Here is a 19,043-nt window from a genome sequence, read left to right on the forward strand (position 1 = left end):
TAAGGGGCTTAACCACACTGGAAAAGTTGGCAATGAAACGGCGATAGAAATTAGCAAAGCCCAAAAATTTTTGAAGGCTCTTCACAGATGTGGGTTGAATCCAGTCATGAATAGCTTGGACCTTAACAGGATCCATTTCCATAGACGAGGGAGAAAAAATAAAACCCAAAAAAGAGACCTTCTGACCTCCGAATAGGCACTTAGACCCCTTCACAAATAAAGCATTATCACGAAGGATCTGGAATACCATCCTGACCTGCTTCACATGAGACTCCCAATCATCGGAAAAAATCAAAATATCATCCAAATATACAACCATGAATTTATCAAGATAATTGCGGAAAATATCATGCATGAAAGATTGGAACACAGATGGAGCATTAGAGAGCCCGAATGGCATCATGAGGTATTCAAAATGGCCTTTGGGCGTATTAAATGCAGTTTTCCATTCGTCACTTTGTTTAATACGAACAAGATTATATGCCCCTCGAAGGTCAATCTTAGTAAACCAACTAGCCCCCTTAATCTGAGCAAACAAATCAGAAAGCAAAGGCAAGGGGTATTGGAATTTGACCGTGATCTTATTAAGAAGACGATAATCTATACAGGGTCTCAAGGAGCCATCCTTCTTAGCAACAAAAAAGAAACCCGCTCCCAATGGTGACGAAGACGGCCGAATATGCCCCTTCTCCAAAGATTCCTTAACATAGCTCCGCATGGCGGCATGCTCTGGCACAGACAGATTGAAAAGTCGGCCCTTAGGGAACTTACAACCTGGAATCAAGTTAATAGCACAATCACAGTCCCTATGTGGAGGAAGGGAACTGGACTTGGGCTCATCAAATACATCCTGGAAATCCGACAAAAACTCAGGGACCTCGGAAGAGGAAATTGACATCAAAGGAACGTCACTATGTACCCCTTGACCACCCCAACTAGTCACATAGTTTTCCAATCCAGCACCGGATTATGTTCCTGTAACCATGGAAAACCCAGTACAACAACATCATGCAGGTTATGCAACACCAGAAAACTGCAATCTTCCTGATGTGCTGGAGCCATGTACATGGTCATCTGTGTCCAGTACTGAGGTTTATCCTTGGCCAATGGTGTAGCATCAATGCCCCTCAAAGGAATAGGGCTCTGCAAAGGCTGCAAGGAAAAACCACAACGTCTGGCGAATTCTAAGTCCATTAAGTTCAGGGCAGCGCCTGAATCCACAAACGCCATGACAGAAAAGGACGACAATGAGCAAATCAGGGTCACAGATAAGAGAAATTTAGGCTGTATAGTACTAATGGTAACAGACCTAGCGACCCTCCTAGTACGCTTAGGGCAATCAGAAATAACATGAGCAGAATCACCACAGTAAAAACACAGCCTATTCTGACGTCTGAATTCCTGCCGTTCTGTTCTAGTCAAAATCCTATCACATTGCATAGGCTCAGGACTCTGCTCAGAGGACACTGCCATATGGTGCACAGCTTTGCGCTCGCGCAGACGCCGATCAATCTGAATGGCTAGAGACATAGATTCGCTCAAACCAGTAGGCGTAGGGAAGCCCACCATAACATCTTTAAGGGCTTCAGAAAGACCTTTTCTGAAAATAGCAGCCAGAGCATCCTCATTCCATTTAGTGAGCACAGACCATTTCCTAAATTTCTGGCAGTATAATTCTGCCGCTTCCTGACCTTGACACAGGGCCAACAGAGTTTTTTCTGCATGATCCACAGAATTAGGTTCGTCATACAATAATCCGAGCGCTTGAAAAAATGCGTCTACATTCAGCAATGCCGGATCCCCTGATTCAAGGGAGAATGCCCAGTCCTGAGGGTCACCACTCAGCAAGGATATGATGATTTTAACTTGCTGAATGGGATCACCAGAAGAACATGGTTTCAAAGCAAAAAACAATTTGCAGTTATTTTTAAAGTTCAAAACTTGGATCTGTCCCCAAAAAACAAATCAGGAGTAGGAATTCTAGGCTCCAAAGCCGGAGTCTGGACAACATAATCTTGGATACTCTGTACCCTTGCAGCAAGTTGATCCACACGAGAAAACAAACCCTGAACATCCATGCCAGAGCATAAATCCTGAACCACCCAGAGATCAAGAGGAAAAAAAAGACAAAACAGAGCACAGAAAAAAAAATGGCTCAGAATTTCTTTTTCCTTCTTTTGAGATGCATTTAATTCATTTTTGGCCACTTGTAATGTTATGGACTGGTGGTTTAGGAGCAACATGGGACGAGCTCTGAAGGAGGTGGTACCTGTACTGACCGCAGTCCCTTAGCTCAACACAACACTAGAAGTAGCCGAGGGATGCTCCTGTCACTCCCTAGGCACCTCGTCACAGCCTGAGAACTAACTACCCCTAAAGATAGAAACAGGAAAACTATCTTGCCTCAGAGAAAATCCCCAAAGGATAGATAGCCCCCCACAAGTAATGACTGTGAGTGGAGAGGGAAAAGACATACGCAGAATGAAACCAGGATGTAGCACAGGAGGCCAGTTTAGCTAGATAGATAGGACAGGATAGAATACTGTGCGGTCAGTATTAAAAACTACAAAAATCCACACAGAGTTTACAAAAATCTCCACACCTGACTAAAGGTGTGGAGGGTAAATCTGCTTCCCAGAGCTTCCAGCTTAACTGAATTAATCCATACTGACAAGCTGGACAAAACATAGAAAGCACAGAATGAATAAGTCCACAACCTGTGGACAGAAAAGAGCAAGCAAGGACTTAACTTTGCTGAACTGGTCAGGATATCAGGGAAATCCAAGAGAGATTTGAATCCAACCAGGAACCATTGACAAGTGACACTGTCTGAAGGAAAGAGCCAGGCATGAATAGCCGAGCAGAAAAACAATCAGTGGAATCCAAGGAGCAGCCATACCACTTAAAACCACCGGAAGGAGCCCAAGAGCAGAACTCACAAAAGTGCCACTTACAACCACCGGAGGGAGCCCAAGAGCGGAATTCACAACAGTCCTGTATTTGGCTCCATCTATCTTCCCATCAATTTTAACCATCTTCCCTGTCCCTGCTGAAGAAAAGCAGCCCCAAACCATGATGCTGCCACCACCATGTTTGACAATGGGGATGGTGTTTTCAGGGTGATGAGCTATGTTGCCTTTACGCCAAACATATCGTTTGGCATTGTTGCCAAAAAGTTTGATTTTGGTTTCATCTGACCTGAGCACCTTCTTCCACATGATTGGTGTGTCTCCCAGGTGGCTTGTTGCAAACTTTAACAACACTTTTTATGGATATCTTTCAGAAATGGCTTTTCTTTCCACTCTTCCATAAAGGCCAGATTTGTGCAGTATACGACTGATTGTTGTCCTATGGACATATTGTCCCACCTCAGCTGTAGATCTCTGCAGTTCATCCAGAGTGATCATGGACCTCATGGCTGCATCTCTGATCAGTCTTCTCCTTGTTTGAGATGAAAGTTTAGAGGGACGGCTGGGTCTTGGTCAGGGCCGGACTGGCCATCGGGCGTTTCTGGCAAATGCCAGAAGGGCTGGTCCTTGTAATGGGCCGCTAGACATATCGCCCCCTCCGCGTTGTCAGTGGGAGTTGCAGAGTTCACTTCAGCAGCCAGCACGCCAGGCGGCATTTGCTTGCCTTGCGCACTTAATCGTGCCGTACTAGAATGGAGGAAGTGGGCGGTCTGATGTCCTGACACCTGATTACTAGCGATGCAGTGAGGTAACATAGAACAGGATGGGGCCGCGCTGTGCTGTGCTGCGGCCATGCCTCCCACTGCAGCTTGTGATCAGACCGCCCACTTCTTCCTGTCTAGTGCAGGGACAGGGCATGAAAGTATTTACACTGAAGATGTCCCTGATGGCAGCGACAGAACATGGGAGACTGCAGCAGTAAGTTTCTGTATAATTTGGGACGGAGGACGGGTAGCTGCCTGCTCACGGTGCCACTGGTTGGGTGGGGGTGCAAACATTTTTCTATACACTGATATTTTTTTTTGCTGCTCCGGGTTCAGCTATTCCAAAATGGTGCGTGCCGTGCTGGAGAAGAACACTGGCCAATGAGCATCAGATTGATAGAAGAGTTGATTGGCCAGTGCTCCTCTCCCTCTGCACTTGGCGCCTCTGAGGGAGAGAGCCTGCAATCAAGCTGCAAGGTCAGCCATATCTACCTGTATGTGCTCCCAGGGACAGATAGAGAAGCAGCTCAATTCCCCATGGTCACATCTTCTCCTGCTCTGGTCCACAGCCCTGACAAAGAAGGAGAGAGCGGGGGAGGTGCTGGGAAAGTGCTTGCTGTGAGCAAAAGGAGCTGCACATGTATAGGCCTCTCCTGCAGCACAGAGTGTGTGGGTGGGTGGTATCTGTAGTGTGTGTGTGTGTGTGTGTGTGTGGTGTCTGTAGTGTGGGTGGGTGGTATCTGTAGTTTGTGTGTAACGTGTGTGCGGTATCTGTAGTGTGTGTGTTACTTGTGCGTGAGGTATCTGTAGTTTGTGTGTTACTTGTGTGTGAAGTATCTGTAGTGTGTGTGTTACTTGTGCCTGAGGTATCTGTAGTGTGTGTGTTACTTGTGTGTGAAGTATCTGTAGTGTGTGTGTGTTACTTGTGCGTGAGGTATCTGTAGTGTGTGTGTGTTACTTGTGTGTGAGGTATCTGTAGTATGTGTGTGTTACTTGTGTGAGGTATCTAGTGTGTGTGTTACTTGTGTGTGAGGTATCTGTAGTGTGTGTTACTTGTGTGTGAAGTATCTGTAGTGTGTGTTACTTGTGTGTGAAGTATCTGTAGTTTGTGTGTTACTTGTGTGTGAGGTATCTGTAGTGTGTGTGTTACTTGTGTGTGAGGTATCTGTAGTGTGTGTTACTTGTGTGTGAAGTATCTGTAGTGTGTGTGTGTTACTTGTGTGTGAAGTATCTGTAGTATGTATGTGTTACTTGTGTGAAGTATCTGTAGTGTGTGTGTGTTACTTGTGTGTGAGGTGTCTGTTGTGTGTGTTACTTGTGTGTGAGGTATCTGTAGTGTGTGTTACTTGTGTGTGAAGTATCTGTAGTGTGTGTGTGTTGCTTGTGTGTGAAGTATCTGTAGTGTGTGTGTGTTACTTGTGTGTGAAGTATCTGTAGTGTGTGTGTGTGTGTTGCTTGTGTGTGAAGTATCTGTAGTGTGTGTGTGTTGCTTGTGTGTGAAGTATCTGTAGTGTGTGTTACTTGTGTGTGAAATATCTGTAGTGTGTGTGTGTTGCTTGTGTGTGAAGTATCTGTAGTGTGTTACTTGTGTGTGAAGTATCTGTAGTTTGTGTGTTACTTGTGTGTGAGGTATCTGTAGTATGCGTGTGTTACTTGTGTGTGAGGTATCTGTAGTGTGTGTGTTACTTGTGTGTGAAGTATCTGTAGTATGCGTGTGTTACTTGTGTGTGAGGTATCTGTAGTGTGTATGTTACTTGTGTGTGAGGTATCTGTAGTGTGTATGTTACTTGTGTGTGAGGTATCTGTAGTGTGTATGTTACTTGTGTGTGAGGTATCTGTAGTGTGTATGTTACTTGTGTGTGAGGTATCTGTAGTATGCGTGTGTTACTTGTGTGAGGTATCTGTAGTGTGTGTGTTACTTGTGTGTGAAGTAGCTGTAGTGTGTGTGTTACTTGTGTGTGAGGTATCTGTAGTGTGTGTGTTACTTGTGTGTGAGGTATCTGTAGTGTGTATGTTACTTGTGTGTGAGGTATCTGTAGTATGCGTGTGTTACTTGTGTGTGAAGTATCTGTAGTGTGTGTGTTACTTGTGTGTGAAGTATCTGTAGTGTGTGTGTTACTTGTGTGTGAAGTATCTGTAGTGTGTATGTTACTTGTGTGTGAGGTATCTGTAGTATGCGTGTGTTACTTGTGTGTGAGGTATCTGTAGTGTGTGTGTTACTTGTGTGTGAGGTATCTGTAGTGTGTGTTACTTGTGTGTGAAGTATCTAGTGTGTGTTACTTGTGTGTGAGGTATCTGTAGTGTGTGTGTTACTTGTGTGTGAGGTATCTGTAGTGCGTGTGTTACTTGTGTGTGAGGTATCTGTAGTGTGTATGTTACTTGTGTGTGAGGTATCTGTAGTATGCGTGTGTTACTTGTGTGTGAGGTATCTGTAGTGTGTATGTTACTTGTGTGTGAGGTATCTGTAGTGTGTATGTTACTTGTGTGTGAAGTATCTGTAGTGTGTGTGTTACTTGTGTGTGAAGTATCTGTAGTGTGTATGTTACTTGTGTGTGAGGTATCTGTAGTATGCGTGTGTTACTTGTGTGTGAGGTATCTGTAGTGTGTGTGTTACTTGTGTGTGAGGTATCTGTAGTGTGTGTTACTTGTGTGTGAAGTATCTAGTGTGTGTTACTTGTGTGTGAAGTATCTGTAGTGTGTGTGAAATATCTGTAGTGTGTGTGTGTTACATGGGTGTGATCAGTGCTGTATTTTTTAGCATATTCTGCAGTGTGATAATAGTCTGCAGGCCATCTGTGTTGAATTGATGTCTATTCCCCCTATAGCCACTGCAGGTTACATATGTAAAGTGGTTTACCGTAACACCTTTGATTGGTGTAACAAATAAAGCAAAAAAGTCGGCACAACCTGTCAGTGCTTTATGATTTGATTCTACGCCACTCATATGTGGGCTGGTGAATTTTTATTAGTGCCAGGGCTGCTTTTTGATCCCAGTCCGGCGCTGGTCTTGGTAGATTTGCAGTGGTATGATACTCCTTCTATTTCAATATGATCGCTTGCACAGTGCTCCTTGGGATGTTTAAAGTTTTGGAAATCATTTTGTATCCAAATATTAAACTTCCCCACAACGGCATCATGGACCTGCCTGTTGTGTTCCTTGGTCTTCATGATGGTCTCTGTGCTTCAAATAGAACCCTGAGACTATCACAGAGCAGGTGCATTTATACGGAGAGTTGATTACACACAGGTGGATTATATTTATCATCATTAGGCATTTAGGACAACATTCGATCATTCAGAGATCCACAATGAACTTCTGGAGTCAGTTTGCTGCACTGAAAGTAAAGGGGCCGAATAATATTGTACGCCCCACTTTTCAGTTTTCCACAAAAATTTAAAATAACATATAAATTTCGTTCAACTTCACAATTGTGTTCCACTTGTTATGGATTCTTCACCAAAAATTTACATTTGACATCTTTATGTTTGAAGCATGATATGTGGGAAAAGGTTGAAAAGTTCCAGTGGGCCGAATACTTTGGCAAGGCACTGTACTTAGCATAATCCTGCTGACAGTTTCAGTTTAAGGTTGTCTTGGCTTCAAAATTCACCATATTGCAAGCCGACCAAACATCTTTTGGTTTTGTTGGAAAAACAAGCATTGCAACATAAAGGATCTGCTACTGATATCTTGGTGTCAGATACAACAGGACACCTTCACATATTTTGTGAACTCTGTGCCTGGATGTATCAGAGCTGCTTTAGCAACATGAGGTCATGTGGTTTTAATGGTATGGCTGACTGGTGTAAATATTACAAAATTATGCCAATTTTTTTTTTTTTTCAGGTGCAGAACCATCACCTGCTCTCTTGGTACCTAGTGCAAAAAGAAAAATTCGTAAGCCAAGCAAGGAAAAAAACGATGTAAAGGAAGACAGTAAAATAGTTTCTGAAGAAATTATAGTAAATCAAAAACCTAGGGGGCGTAAACCAAGCATCAAGCAAATTTTAGGTAAATTCCATTAATTTGTAGTATTAACTTTAGATAGGTTGTCTCATAATAATAAATAATAATCTTTATTTTTATATAGCGCTAACATATTCCACAGCGCTTTACAGTTTTTGCACACATTATCATCACTGTCCCCGATGCGGCTCACAATCTAGAATCCCTATCAGTATGTCTTTGGAATGTGGGAGGAAACCGGAGTGCCCGGAGGAAACCCACGCAAACATGGAGAGAACATACAAACTCTTTGCAGATGTTGTCCTGGGTGGGATTAGAACCCAGGACCTCAGTGCTGCAAGACTGCTGTGCTAACCACTGCACCACCGTGTTACTAAATGGATACAATTGCAACGTGCTTCAAAAAAGAAGCAACTTTACAATTTACCACTTATTAATAGTTGTCATAGGTGGCCAGTTTCATTGGAAAAGAGCATGCAACTGCATGGTCTATGCTTTAGACCCTGCAACTGTGTCAGTGTCCCTGCACTTCTCCCATGCTGCAAAGTCAGAGCTGCCTCTCCTTGCAGCAAGGGAGAGCACACCGTACAGACCAGTGATTTCACCATTCTGCTGGTCTCGACGCTCAATCTTTAGGAGCACACCTCTGCTGGCAAGACTTGAGGCAAGGCAGCAGTGTGGTTCTGAAGAAAGAAGATACAACTGTTTTAAAGAATTTTCCATTTTTAATATTTTAATCGGCTATTAAAAATAATTTTGCATTACTTACATTCCCTTTTTTCATGAATGCCCCTTCAAAGCCAGTTCCAGTATCGCTAGTAGGCTGCAGTGGAGACATCATTACTAGAGGACAGTTGACCGCTGCAGCCAATCTCTGGGCCTAGTAGCCCGGGCTGTTCGCATTGGAATTTAAATATATATATGTAAAACACCCTTAAAGTTCATTTTAATTAATAGATCTTGGAATAATAATTTCCACGATTAGATGTGTTTACATTTTTTTCCTGCACTGAGATAATCTTATAAATGTGCCCCTGCTGTGTACTGTGTAATGGCTGTGTCTGACCATGCAGGAACATGATCTGATCATACCACAGCTCCAGGGCAGGGGGGAGGAAGCAAAAGAGTATACAGACATCACAGCCGGAAATCACAGCGGATTCTTTATTTGAGGTAATATATTGTTTAAAACCAGGCATGGAAATGTTTTACCTCACAAAAAGAATCAGCAGTGATCGCTGTATTCTCTGTTGCTTCCTCTCCAGGAGCTGTGGTATGATCAGACCATGTTCCTGCACTGTCAGACACAGCCATTACACAGTACACAGCAGGGGCGCATTTATAAGATTATCACAGCAGAGGAACATTTTTTTTAAACGCATTCAATTGTGGAAATTATTATTATTCCAAGATCTATTGATTAAAATGAACTTTGTTTGTGGGAAAACCCCTTAAACTATATGTTTATTGCTATGTTTAATGTATATAATTTTTTATGCTTTATGGTAACACAAGGTTATGTGTGTATAATAAAATAAAACCTAAAAAATAAATTTGTACACACATATCAAAATTTGTTATTTTTTTCCAGAAGTATCCATCAAAGAAAATGCAAGTGAGGACACCTTAGAGACACATAAGGCAATAAAGGAAGACGAACTAAATGTGACATATGCAAATGCAAAAATTGATCAAGAAAGTATACAAATTAATTTGGAGACCTCTACATCAGCGAATGATAGAAAGCAGCACCAAAAAATTAAAATTGCAAAAAACTTTAATCCTAGTGCTTCTTTCAGTAATCCAGATTGCGAGGATCTGTACTGTGAACCAGCTGGAAATGGAATCAATCAAACAATCTTAAAAGGGAAAATAAATTCAAAACGGAGAAGGAAGCAAGAAAGAAAAAAGGCATCTACAACTATGGAAAGCAATAATGATGGGCAGCTTTTAATAAAATTAGACCATGAAGGAGTTATGTCCCCGAAGACTAAGAAAACTAAAGAGGCTATGCTGAGACTTGAACATTCTAAGAATGTAGTTAGAAATGTTCGCAAAAAGATGACTGGTGGAATTAACTCTGATGTAGGTTCCAACAAGCCAAAAGAGAAACATTCTGGATTGAAGTCTCAGACTAGAGAAAAATGTTATGTTTCCAAGGGGATTAAACTCACAGGAAATGGTTCCAAAATCATATCTGGTGAAAAAAAAGGATGGAAAAAAAAGGAAGGACAGCTAGAGACCAGTAACAGCAGCTCAGAGTCCGAGGAAGATGATAAGAGAAATAAACGGAAGCAAAAAGGACAGCACAGCTCTAAACAGTCAAGATCCTCAATGTCGAAGTCCTCAGCCTCTACCAACAGCAGCTCTTCTTCCTCCTCCTCATCATCATCCTCTTCATCTTCCTCACATTCTTCATCTTCAACATCTTCCTCTTCTAGTTCCAGTTCTTCTTGTTCGTCATCTTCTTCCTCATCTTTAACAGATGATGCCTCCTCAAGCTGCTCAGAAGATGATGCTGCAAATGCTGCTTCTGTCCAATCAGATAATCAAAAGCACCCATGCAGATATGTAAAACCTTGCAGCACATCCAAGCCTATGATGCAGATTAAACCGCAAAAACAAGAACAGCAAAGAGGTAGTAAATGCAAACCAAAAAAGAGAGAAGGCATACATTTACCTACAACCAAGGAACTAGCCAAAAGGCAAAGATTGCCTTCTGTTGAGAATAGGCCTAAAATTGCTGCATTCCTGCCTGCTAGACAACTTTGGAAGTGGTTTGGTAAACCTACACAGGTAACTAGTTTATTTGTGTCAAACTTATCACATTAAATTATTTCTGACCAGAGTTGTTTCTCCCATCTTTGTACCTCCCCCATCTTTGTACCTCCCCCTTTCTGAAGTGATAATTGCATTGTTTTTAACCATTTCAAGACGAGGGGGATGTTTCATTTCTGTCCTTTTTTTTTCTTCTTCTTCTTTCAAGATCCATAACTTTTTATTAGGTCATCAATATAGCTCTATGATAGCTTGTTTTTTGTGTTCAATGAGCTGTTTGCAGAGCATTTAATTTCACATATAATGTACTGACAAATGGGGTAAAAATGCAGGTACAGTCAAATGTTAAAAACTGCAATTTTGAGTTTCATTTTTCAGTTTTAATTTTTTTCAGCTGATGGTTTTCATCAGCTGAAGAACAATAAACGGCTGTCAGTTTGCTTAAAATGTCTCCATGTCTGACACTTGTCTGACCATGTCTGACTCCATGTCTCCATGCCTGACCTGTTAGTTTTACTTTAAGAAGCCATCCTACTCTGCACTCATTACTCGTTTTAATTGTACCTCTTTGAACTCGCTATCTGTATAAAAGACACCTGTCCACACAATCAGTCGGGCTCCAGGCTCTCCACCATGGCCACGACCAAAGCGCTATCTAAGGACACCAGGGACAAAAATTATAGACCTGCAATAGGCTGGGATGGGTTACAGGACAATAGGCAAGCAACTTGGTGAGAAGGCAACAACTGTTGGCACAATTATTAGAAAGTGGAAGAAATACAAGATGACTGTCAATCTTCCTCGGTCTAAGGGGTAAGGGTGATTCTGAGAGAGGTCAGGAATCATCCCAAAACTACATGGGAGAATCTGGTCAATGGCCTGAAGAGAATAGGAACCAATGTCTCAAACATTACTGTTAGTAACACCCTACGCCGTCATGGATTAAAATCCTGAAGGCCACGCAAGGTCCCCCTGCTGATGCTAGCACATGTCCAGGACCATTTTAAGTTCACCAATGACCATCTGGATGATTCAGAGGAGGTATGGGAGAAGGTCATGTGATCAAATGAGACCAAAATATAACTTTTTGGTATCAACTCCACTTGCCATTTTTGGAAGAAGGATGAATGCAAGACCAGCGTTCCAACCGAGAAGCATGGTGGGGGAAACCTCATATTTTGGGTGTGCATTTCTGCAAAGGGGACAGGACCACTGCATGTTATTGAACGGAGGATGGATGGGGTCATGTATTGTGAGATTTTGGCCAAAATCCTCCTTCCCTCAGTAAGCGTGGTTTCACACTTGCGTTTTTGTCTGCAACGTTTTTTGCACAAAAAAAGCATGCGTTTTTTTTCCTATATTTAACATTGAAAACGCATGCGTTTTGTTGTACGCATTTGGTCGCGTTTTGAAACGTATGCGTTTTTTTGCTGCATGCGTTCTTTTTCAGAAATACAACTTGTAGTTTTTTTGAGAGGCATGCGTTTTCATGCGTTTTTTTGTGTCAAAAAATACATTGGAGTCAATGGAAACGCATGCGTTTTTAAGCACATGTGTTTGTTTGCTTTAAAAACGCATGCGTTTTTATTAAAAAAACAGAAAACACACTGATATGCCACCCCCCACCATATTTGTGATAAAGGGATCCTAACCCTAACCCTAAAGGGATCCTAACCCTAACCCTAAAGGGATCCTAACCCTAACGGGATCCTAACCCTAAAGGGATCCTAACCCTACCCCTAACCCTAAAGGGATCCTAACCCTACCCCTAACCCTAATCCCTTTAGGGTTAGGGTTAGGTGTTGTGAATTCTGTGGCCAAGCTCCCTCCTGTGGTCGTGAGTGGTACTGCGGCTGGTTCTGTCTATAAGCTTCCTTTGGTGGATGAGAGTGGTACTGCGGCTTCTGAGTTAACTTCCTCAGGTGATGAGGTTAAGTCGTTAGGTGCTGCTCTATTTAACTCCACCTGGTGCTTTGATCCTGGCCTCCAGTTAATGTTCTAGTATTGGTCTTGCTTCCTCCTGGATCGTTCCTGTGGCCTGTCTATCCTGCATAGCTAAGTTCTGCTTATGTTATTTTTGTTTGCTATATTTTCTGTCCAGCTTGCTATATTGGTTTTTCTTGCTTGCTGGAAGCTCTGAGACGCAGAGGGAGCACCTCCGTACCGTTAGTCGGTGCGGAGGGTCTTTTTGCCCCTCTGCGTGGTTGTTTGTAGGTTTTTGTGTTGACCGCAAAGCTATCTTTCCTATCCTCGGTCTATTCAGTAAGTCGGGCCTCACTTTGCTAAATCTATTTCATCTCTGTGTTTGTATTTCATCTTTACTCAGAGTCATTATATGTGGGGGGCTGCCTTTTCCTTTGGGGAATTTCTCTGAGGCAAGGTAGGCTTATTTTTCTATCTTCAGGGCTAGTTAGTTTCTCAGGCTGTGCCGAGTTGCATAGGGAGCGTTAGGCGCAATCCACGGCTACCTCTAGTGTGGTGTGATAGGATTAGGGATTGCGGTCAGCAGAGTTTCCACGTCTCAGAGCTCGTCATATGTTTTTGGTAAATGTCAGGTCACTTTGTATGCTCTGAACTTCAAGGTCCATTGTGGTTCTGAATTACCTGTTCATAACAGTACTGGAGGCCCTAAGTACTAATGCTTCTCAATAGAGGGAAAAGAGAAGTTCTGAGACCATTTTTTTTTCTTTGCACTGTGTTCTGTCTTTCTTTTCCCCTATACATCAGGGTGGTTCAGAACACAGGTGTGGACATGAACATTCAGGGTCTGTCCTCTTTGATGGATAATCTCACTATAAGAGTACAGAACATTCAAGATTTAGTGGTTCAGAATCCTATGTTAGAACCTAAAATTCCTATTCCTGAGTTATTTTTTGGAGATAGAGCTAAGTTTTTGATTTTTAAAAATAATTGTAAACTATTTCTGGCTTTGAAACCCCGCTCCTCTGGTGACCCAGTTCAACAAGTTAAAATTATTATTTCTTTATTACGTGGCGACCCTCAAGACTGGGCATTTTCCCTTGCGCCAGGAGATCCTGCATTATGTAATATTGATGCGTTTTTTCTGGCGCTCGGATTGCTGTACGACGAACCTAATTCAGTGGATCAGGCAGAGAAAAATTTGCTGGCTCTGTGTCAGGGTCAGGATGAGATAGAGATTTATTGTCAGAAGTTTAGAAAGTGGTCCGTGCTCACTCAATGGAATGAATGTGCGCTGGCAGCTATTTTCAGAAAGGGTCTCTCTGAAGCCCTTAAGGATGTCATGGTGGGATTTCCTATGCCTGCTGGTCTGAATGAGTCTATGTCTTTGGCCATTCAGATCGGTCGATGCTTGCGCGAGCGTAAATCTGTGCACCATTTGGCGGTATTATCTGAGCATAAACCTGAGCCTATGCAGTGCGATAGGATTTTAACCAGAGCTGAAAGGCAAGAACACAGACGTCAGAATGGGCTGTGTTTTTACTGTGGTGATTCCACTCATGCTATCTCCGATTGTCCTAAGCGCACTAAGCGGTTCGCTAGGTCTGCCACCATTGGTACGGTACAGTCGAAATTTCTTTTGTCCGTTACTTTGATCTGCTCTTTGTCTTCCTATTCTGTCATGGCATTTGTGGATTCAGGCGCTGCCCTGAATTTGATGGACTTGGAGTTTGCTAGGCGCTGTGGGTTTGTCTTGGAGCCGTTGCAGTGTCCTATTCCATTGAGAGGAATTGATGCTACGCCTTTGGCCAAGAATAAGCCTCAGTATTGGACCCAGCTGACCATGTGCATGGCTCCTGCGCACCAGGAGGATATTCGCTTTCTGGTGTTGCATAATCTGCATGATGTGGTCGTGTTGGGGTTGCCATGGCTACAAGTCCATAACCCAGTATTAGATTGGAAATCAATGTCTGTGTCCAGCTGGGGTTGTCAGGGGGTACATGGTGATGTTCCATTTCTGTCTATTTCATCACCCACCCCTTCTGAGGTCCCAGAGTTCTTGTCTGATTACCGGGATGTATTCGATGAGCCCAAGTCCAATGCCCTACCTCCGCATAGGGATTGTGATTGTGCTATCGATTTGATTCCTGGTAGTAAGTTTCCTAAGGGTCGACTGTTTAATTTATCTGTACCTGAGCACGCCGCTATGCGGAGTTACGTGGAGTCTTTGGAGAAGGGTCATATTCGTCCGTCATCGTCGCCATTGGGAGCGGGGTTCTTTTTTGTGGCCAAGAAGGATGGTTCGCTGAGACCTTGTATTGATTACCGCCTTCTAAATAAAATTACGGTCAAATTTCAGTACCCCTTGCCGCTGCTGTCTGATTTGTTTGCTCGGATTAAGGGGGCTAGTTGGTTCACCAAGATAGATCTTCGTGGTGCGTATAATCTTGTGCGTATTAAACGGGGTGATGAATGGAAAACAGCATTTAATACACCCGAAGGCCATTTTGAGTACCTGGTTATGCCATTCGGACTTTCTAATGCTCCATCAGTGTTTCAGTCCTTTATGCATGAGATCTTCCGAGAGTACCTGGATAAATTCCTGATTGTATACTTGGATGATATTTTGGTCTTCTCGGATGATTGGGAGTCTCATGTGAAGCAGGTCAGAATGGTGTTCCAGGTCTTGCGTGCTAATTCTTTGTTTGTGAAGGGGTCAAAGTGTCTCTCTGGTGTTCAGAAGATTTCATTTTTGGGGTTCATTTTTTCTCCTTCTACTATCGAGATGGACCCTGTTAAAGTTCAGGCCATTTATGATTGGACTCAGCCTACATCTCTGAAGAGTCTGCAGAAGTTCCTGGGCTTTGCTAATTTTTATCGTCGCTTCATCGCTAATTTTTCTAGCATTGCTAAACCGTTGACTGATTTAACCAAGAAGGGTGCTGATGTGGTCAATTGGTCTTCTGCTGCTGTGGAAGCTTTTCAGGAGTTGAAGCGTCGTTTTTCTTCTGCCCCTGTGTTGTGCCAACCAGATGTTTCGCTTCCGTTCCAGGTCGAGGTTGATGCTTCCGAAATTGGAGCAGGGGCTGTTTTGTCGCAGAGAAGTTCTAATTGCTCGGTGATTAAACCATGCGCCTTCTTTTCCAGGAAATTTTCACCTGCTGAGCGAAATTATGATGTTGGCAATCGAGAGTTGCTAGCCATGAAGTGGGCATTCGAGGAGTGGCGTCATTGGCTTGAAGGAGCTAAGCATCGCGTGGTGGTCTTGACTGATCACAAAAACTTGACTTATCTCGAGTCTGCCAAACGGTTGAATCCTAGACAGGCTCGTTGGTCGCTGTTTTTCTCCCGTTTTGACTTTGTGGTTTCGTACCTTCCGGGCTCTAAAAATGTGAAGGCGGATGCCCTGTATAGGAGTTTTGTGCCCGATTCTCCGGGTTTGTCTAAGCCGGCGGGTATTCTCAAAGAGGGGGTAATTTTGTCTGCCATCTCCCCTGATTTGCGGCGGGTGCTGCAAAAATTTCAGGCTAATAGACCTGACCGTTGCCCAGCGGAGAAACTGTTTGTCCCTGATAGGTGGACGAATAAAGTTATCTCTGAGGTTCATTGTTCGGTGTTGGCTGGTCATCCTGGAATCTTTGGTACCAGAGATTTGGTGTCTAGATCCTTTTGGTGGCCGTCTCTGTCGCGGGATGTGCGTTCTTTTGTGCAGTCCTGTGGGATTTGTGCTCGGGCTAAGCCCTGCTGTTCTCGTGCCAGTGGGTTGCTTTTGCCCTTGCCGGTCCCGAAGAGGCCTTGGACACATATCTCTATGGATTTTATTTCGGATCTCCCCGTCTCTCAAAGAATGTCGGTCATTTGGGTGGTTTGTGATCGCTTCTCTAAGGCTGGTTTCACATTGGCGTTTTTTCGGGTGCGTTTTTGCGGTAAAAAACGCAAAAAAAGCATGGTGAAAAAACGCATGTAAACGCGTGTAAACGCTGCGTTTTTTTGACGCATGCGTTTTTGCATGTGGTGAAAAAAACGCGGCGTTTTACCGCGTTTACATGCGTTTTTTCATGCGTTTGCGTTTTTTAAACGCATTCAGATAAATGTGTGACAGCTGCCAATCATCAAAATAAAGTAAAAAACCCACTATAAACAGAAATAGTTAGGGGTAGGGTTAGGGGTAGGGATCATAACCCTAACCCTAAAGGGATCCTACCCCTAACCCTACCCCTAACCCTAAGGGATCCTAACCCTACCCCTAACCCTACCCCTACCCCTAACCCTAACCATAAAGGGATTAGGGTTAGGGTTAGGATCCCTTAGGGGTAGGGTTAGGGGTAGGGTTAGGGTTAGGATCCCTTAGGGGTAGGGTTAGGGGTAGGGTTAGGGTTAGGATCCCTTAGGGTTAGGGGTAGGGTTAGGGGTAGGGTTAGGGGTAGGGTTAGGTTTCCTTTATCACCTTTATGCTGGGGGGTGGCATATCAGTGTGTGTTCTGGTTTTTTAATAAAAAAAACGCATGCATTTTTTACCGCAAAAAACGCATGCACCAAAAAACGCATGCGTCCCCATTGACTCCAATGTATTTTTTGACCCAAAAAAAACGCATGAAAAAGCATGCGTTTTTTTTTTGTCCAAAAAAACGCTTCTAAAAATACTACAAGTAGCATTTCAGAAAATGAACGCATGCAGTAAAAAAACGCATGCGTCAAAAAACGCGACCAAACGCGTACACAAAAAAAGCATGCGTTTTCAATGTTAAATATAGGGAAAAAAAACGCATGCGTTTTTTTGAAAAAAAACGCTGCAGACAAAAACGCAAGTGTGAAACCACCCTAAGATGGTCCATTTGGTGCCCTTGTCTAAATTGCCTTCCTCCTCTGATTTGGTGCCGTTGTTTTTCCAGCATGTGGTTCGTTTACATGGCATTCCAGAGAACATTGTTTCTGACAGAGGTTCCCAGTTTGTTTCGAGGTTTTGGCGAGCTTTTTGTGCTAGGATGGGCATTGATTTGTCTTTTTCCTCGGCTTTCCATCCTCAGACAAATGGCCAGACTGAACGAACCAATCAGACCTTGGAAACATATCTGAGATGTTTTGTTTCTGCTGATCAGGATGATTGGGTGTCCTTTTTGCCTTTGGCTGAGTTCGCCCTTAATAATCGGGCCAGCTCGGCTACTTTGGTTTCGCCGTTTTTCTGCAATTCTGGGTTCCACCCTCGTTTCTCTTCAGGGCAGGTTGAGTCTTCGGACTGTCCTGGTGTGGATACTGTGGTGGATAGGTTGCAGCAGATTTGGACTCATGTAGTGGACAATCTGACTTTGTCCCAGGAGAAGGCTCAACGTTTCGCTAACCGCAGGCGCTGTGTGGGTCCCCGACTTCGTGTTGGGGATTTGGTTTGGTTGTCATCTCGTTATATTCCTATGAAGGTTTCCTCTCCTAAATTTAAGCCTCGTTTCATTGGTCCATGTAGGATTTCTGAGGTTCTTAATTCTGTGTCTTTTCGTTTGACTCTTCCAGCTTCTTTTTCCATCCATAACGTGTTCCATAGGTCATTGTTGCGGAGATACGTGGCACCTGTGGTTCCATTTATTGATCCTCCTGCTCCGGTTTTGGTTGAAGGGGAATTGGAGTATATTGTGGAGAAGATTTTGGATTCTCGTGTTTCGAGACGGAAACTCCAGTATTTGGTTAAGTGGAAGGCTTATGGTCAGGAAGATAATTCCTGGGTCTTTGCCTCTGATGTCCATGCTGCCGATCTGGTTCGTGCCTTTCATGTGGCTCATCCTGATCGGCCTGGGGGCTCTGGTGAGGGTTCGGTGACCCCTCCTCAAGGGGGGGTACTGTTGTGAATTCTGTGGCCAAGCTCCCTCCTGTGGTCGTGAGTGGTACTGCGGCTGGTTCTGTCTATAAGCTTCCTTTGGTGGATGAGAGTGGTACTGCGGCTTCTGAGTTTCCTTCCTCAGGTGATGAGGTTAAGTCGTTAGGTGCTGCTCTATTTAACTCCACCTGGTGCTTTGATCCTGGCCTCCAGTCAATGTTCTAGTATTGGTCTTGCTTCCTCCTGGATCGTTCCTGTGGCCTGTCTATCCTGCATAGCTAAGTTCTGCTTATGTTATTTTTGTTTGCTATATTTTCTGTCCAGCTTGCTATATTGGTTTTTCTTGCTTGCTGGAAGCTCTGAGACGCAGAGGGAGCACCTCCGTACCGTTAGTCGGTGCGGAGGGTCTTTTTGCCCCTCTGCGTGGTTGTTTGTAGGTTTTTGTGTTGACCGCAAAGCTATCTTTCCTATCCTCGGTCTATTCAGTAAGTCGGGCCTCACTTTGCTAAATCTATTTCATCTCTGTGTTTGTATTTCATCTTTACTCACAGTCATTATATGTGGGGGGCTGCCTTTTCCTTTGGGGCATTTCTCTGAGGCAAGGTAGGCTTATTTTTCTATCTTCAGGGCTAGTTAGTTTCTCAGGCTGTGCCGAGTTGCATAGGGAGCGTTAGGCGCAATCCACGGCTACCTCTAGTGTGGTGTGATAGGATTAGGGATTGCGGTCAGCAGAGTTTCCACGTCTCAGAGCTCGTCATATGTTTTTGGTAAATGTCAGGTCACTTTGTATGCTCTGAACTTCAAGGTCCATTGTGGTTCTGAATTACCTGTTCATAACAGTTAGGATCCCTTTAGGGATTAGGGGTAGGGTTAGGGTTAGGATCCCTTTAGGGTTAGGG

The 19,043-nt window shown here is 43.6% G+C and overlaps 1 protein-coding gene across 5 annotated transcripts in view; it reads left to right on the plus strand.

Annotated features, from left to right (window-relative positions):
• Nucleotides 1-19,043, plus strand: part of TNRC18 (trinucleotide repeat containing 18) — a 672,655-nt gene that overhangs the window by 599,644 nt on the left and 53,968 nt on the right. For 4 of the 5 annotated variants that reach the window (XM_069733831.1, XM_069733832.1, XM_069733833.1 and 1 more), the window contains 2 exons: nt 7,521-7,685; nt 9,232-10,436. In XM_069733831.1, the coding sequence (XP_069589932.1) occupies nt 7,521-7,685; nt 9,232-10,436 (1,370 nt within the window). The remainder of the gene's footprint in view (nt 1-7,520; nt 7,686-9,231; nt 10,437-19,043) is intronic. The other variant, XM_069733830.1, reaches the window with a different exon arrangement.

This window comes from Ranitomeya imitator, chromosome 7 (assembly GCF_032444005.1).
Source record: "Ranitomeya imitator isolate aRanImi1 chromosome 7, aRanImi1.pri, whole genome shotgun sequence".
NCBI lineage: Eukaryota > Metazoa > Chordata > Amphibia > Anura > Dendrobatidae > Ranitomeya > Ranitomeya imitator.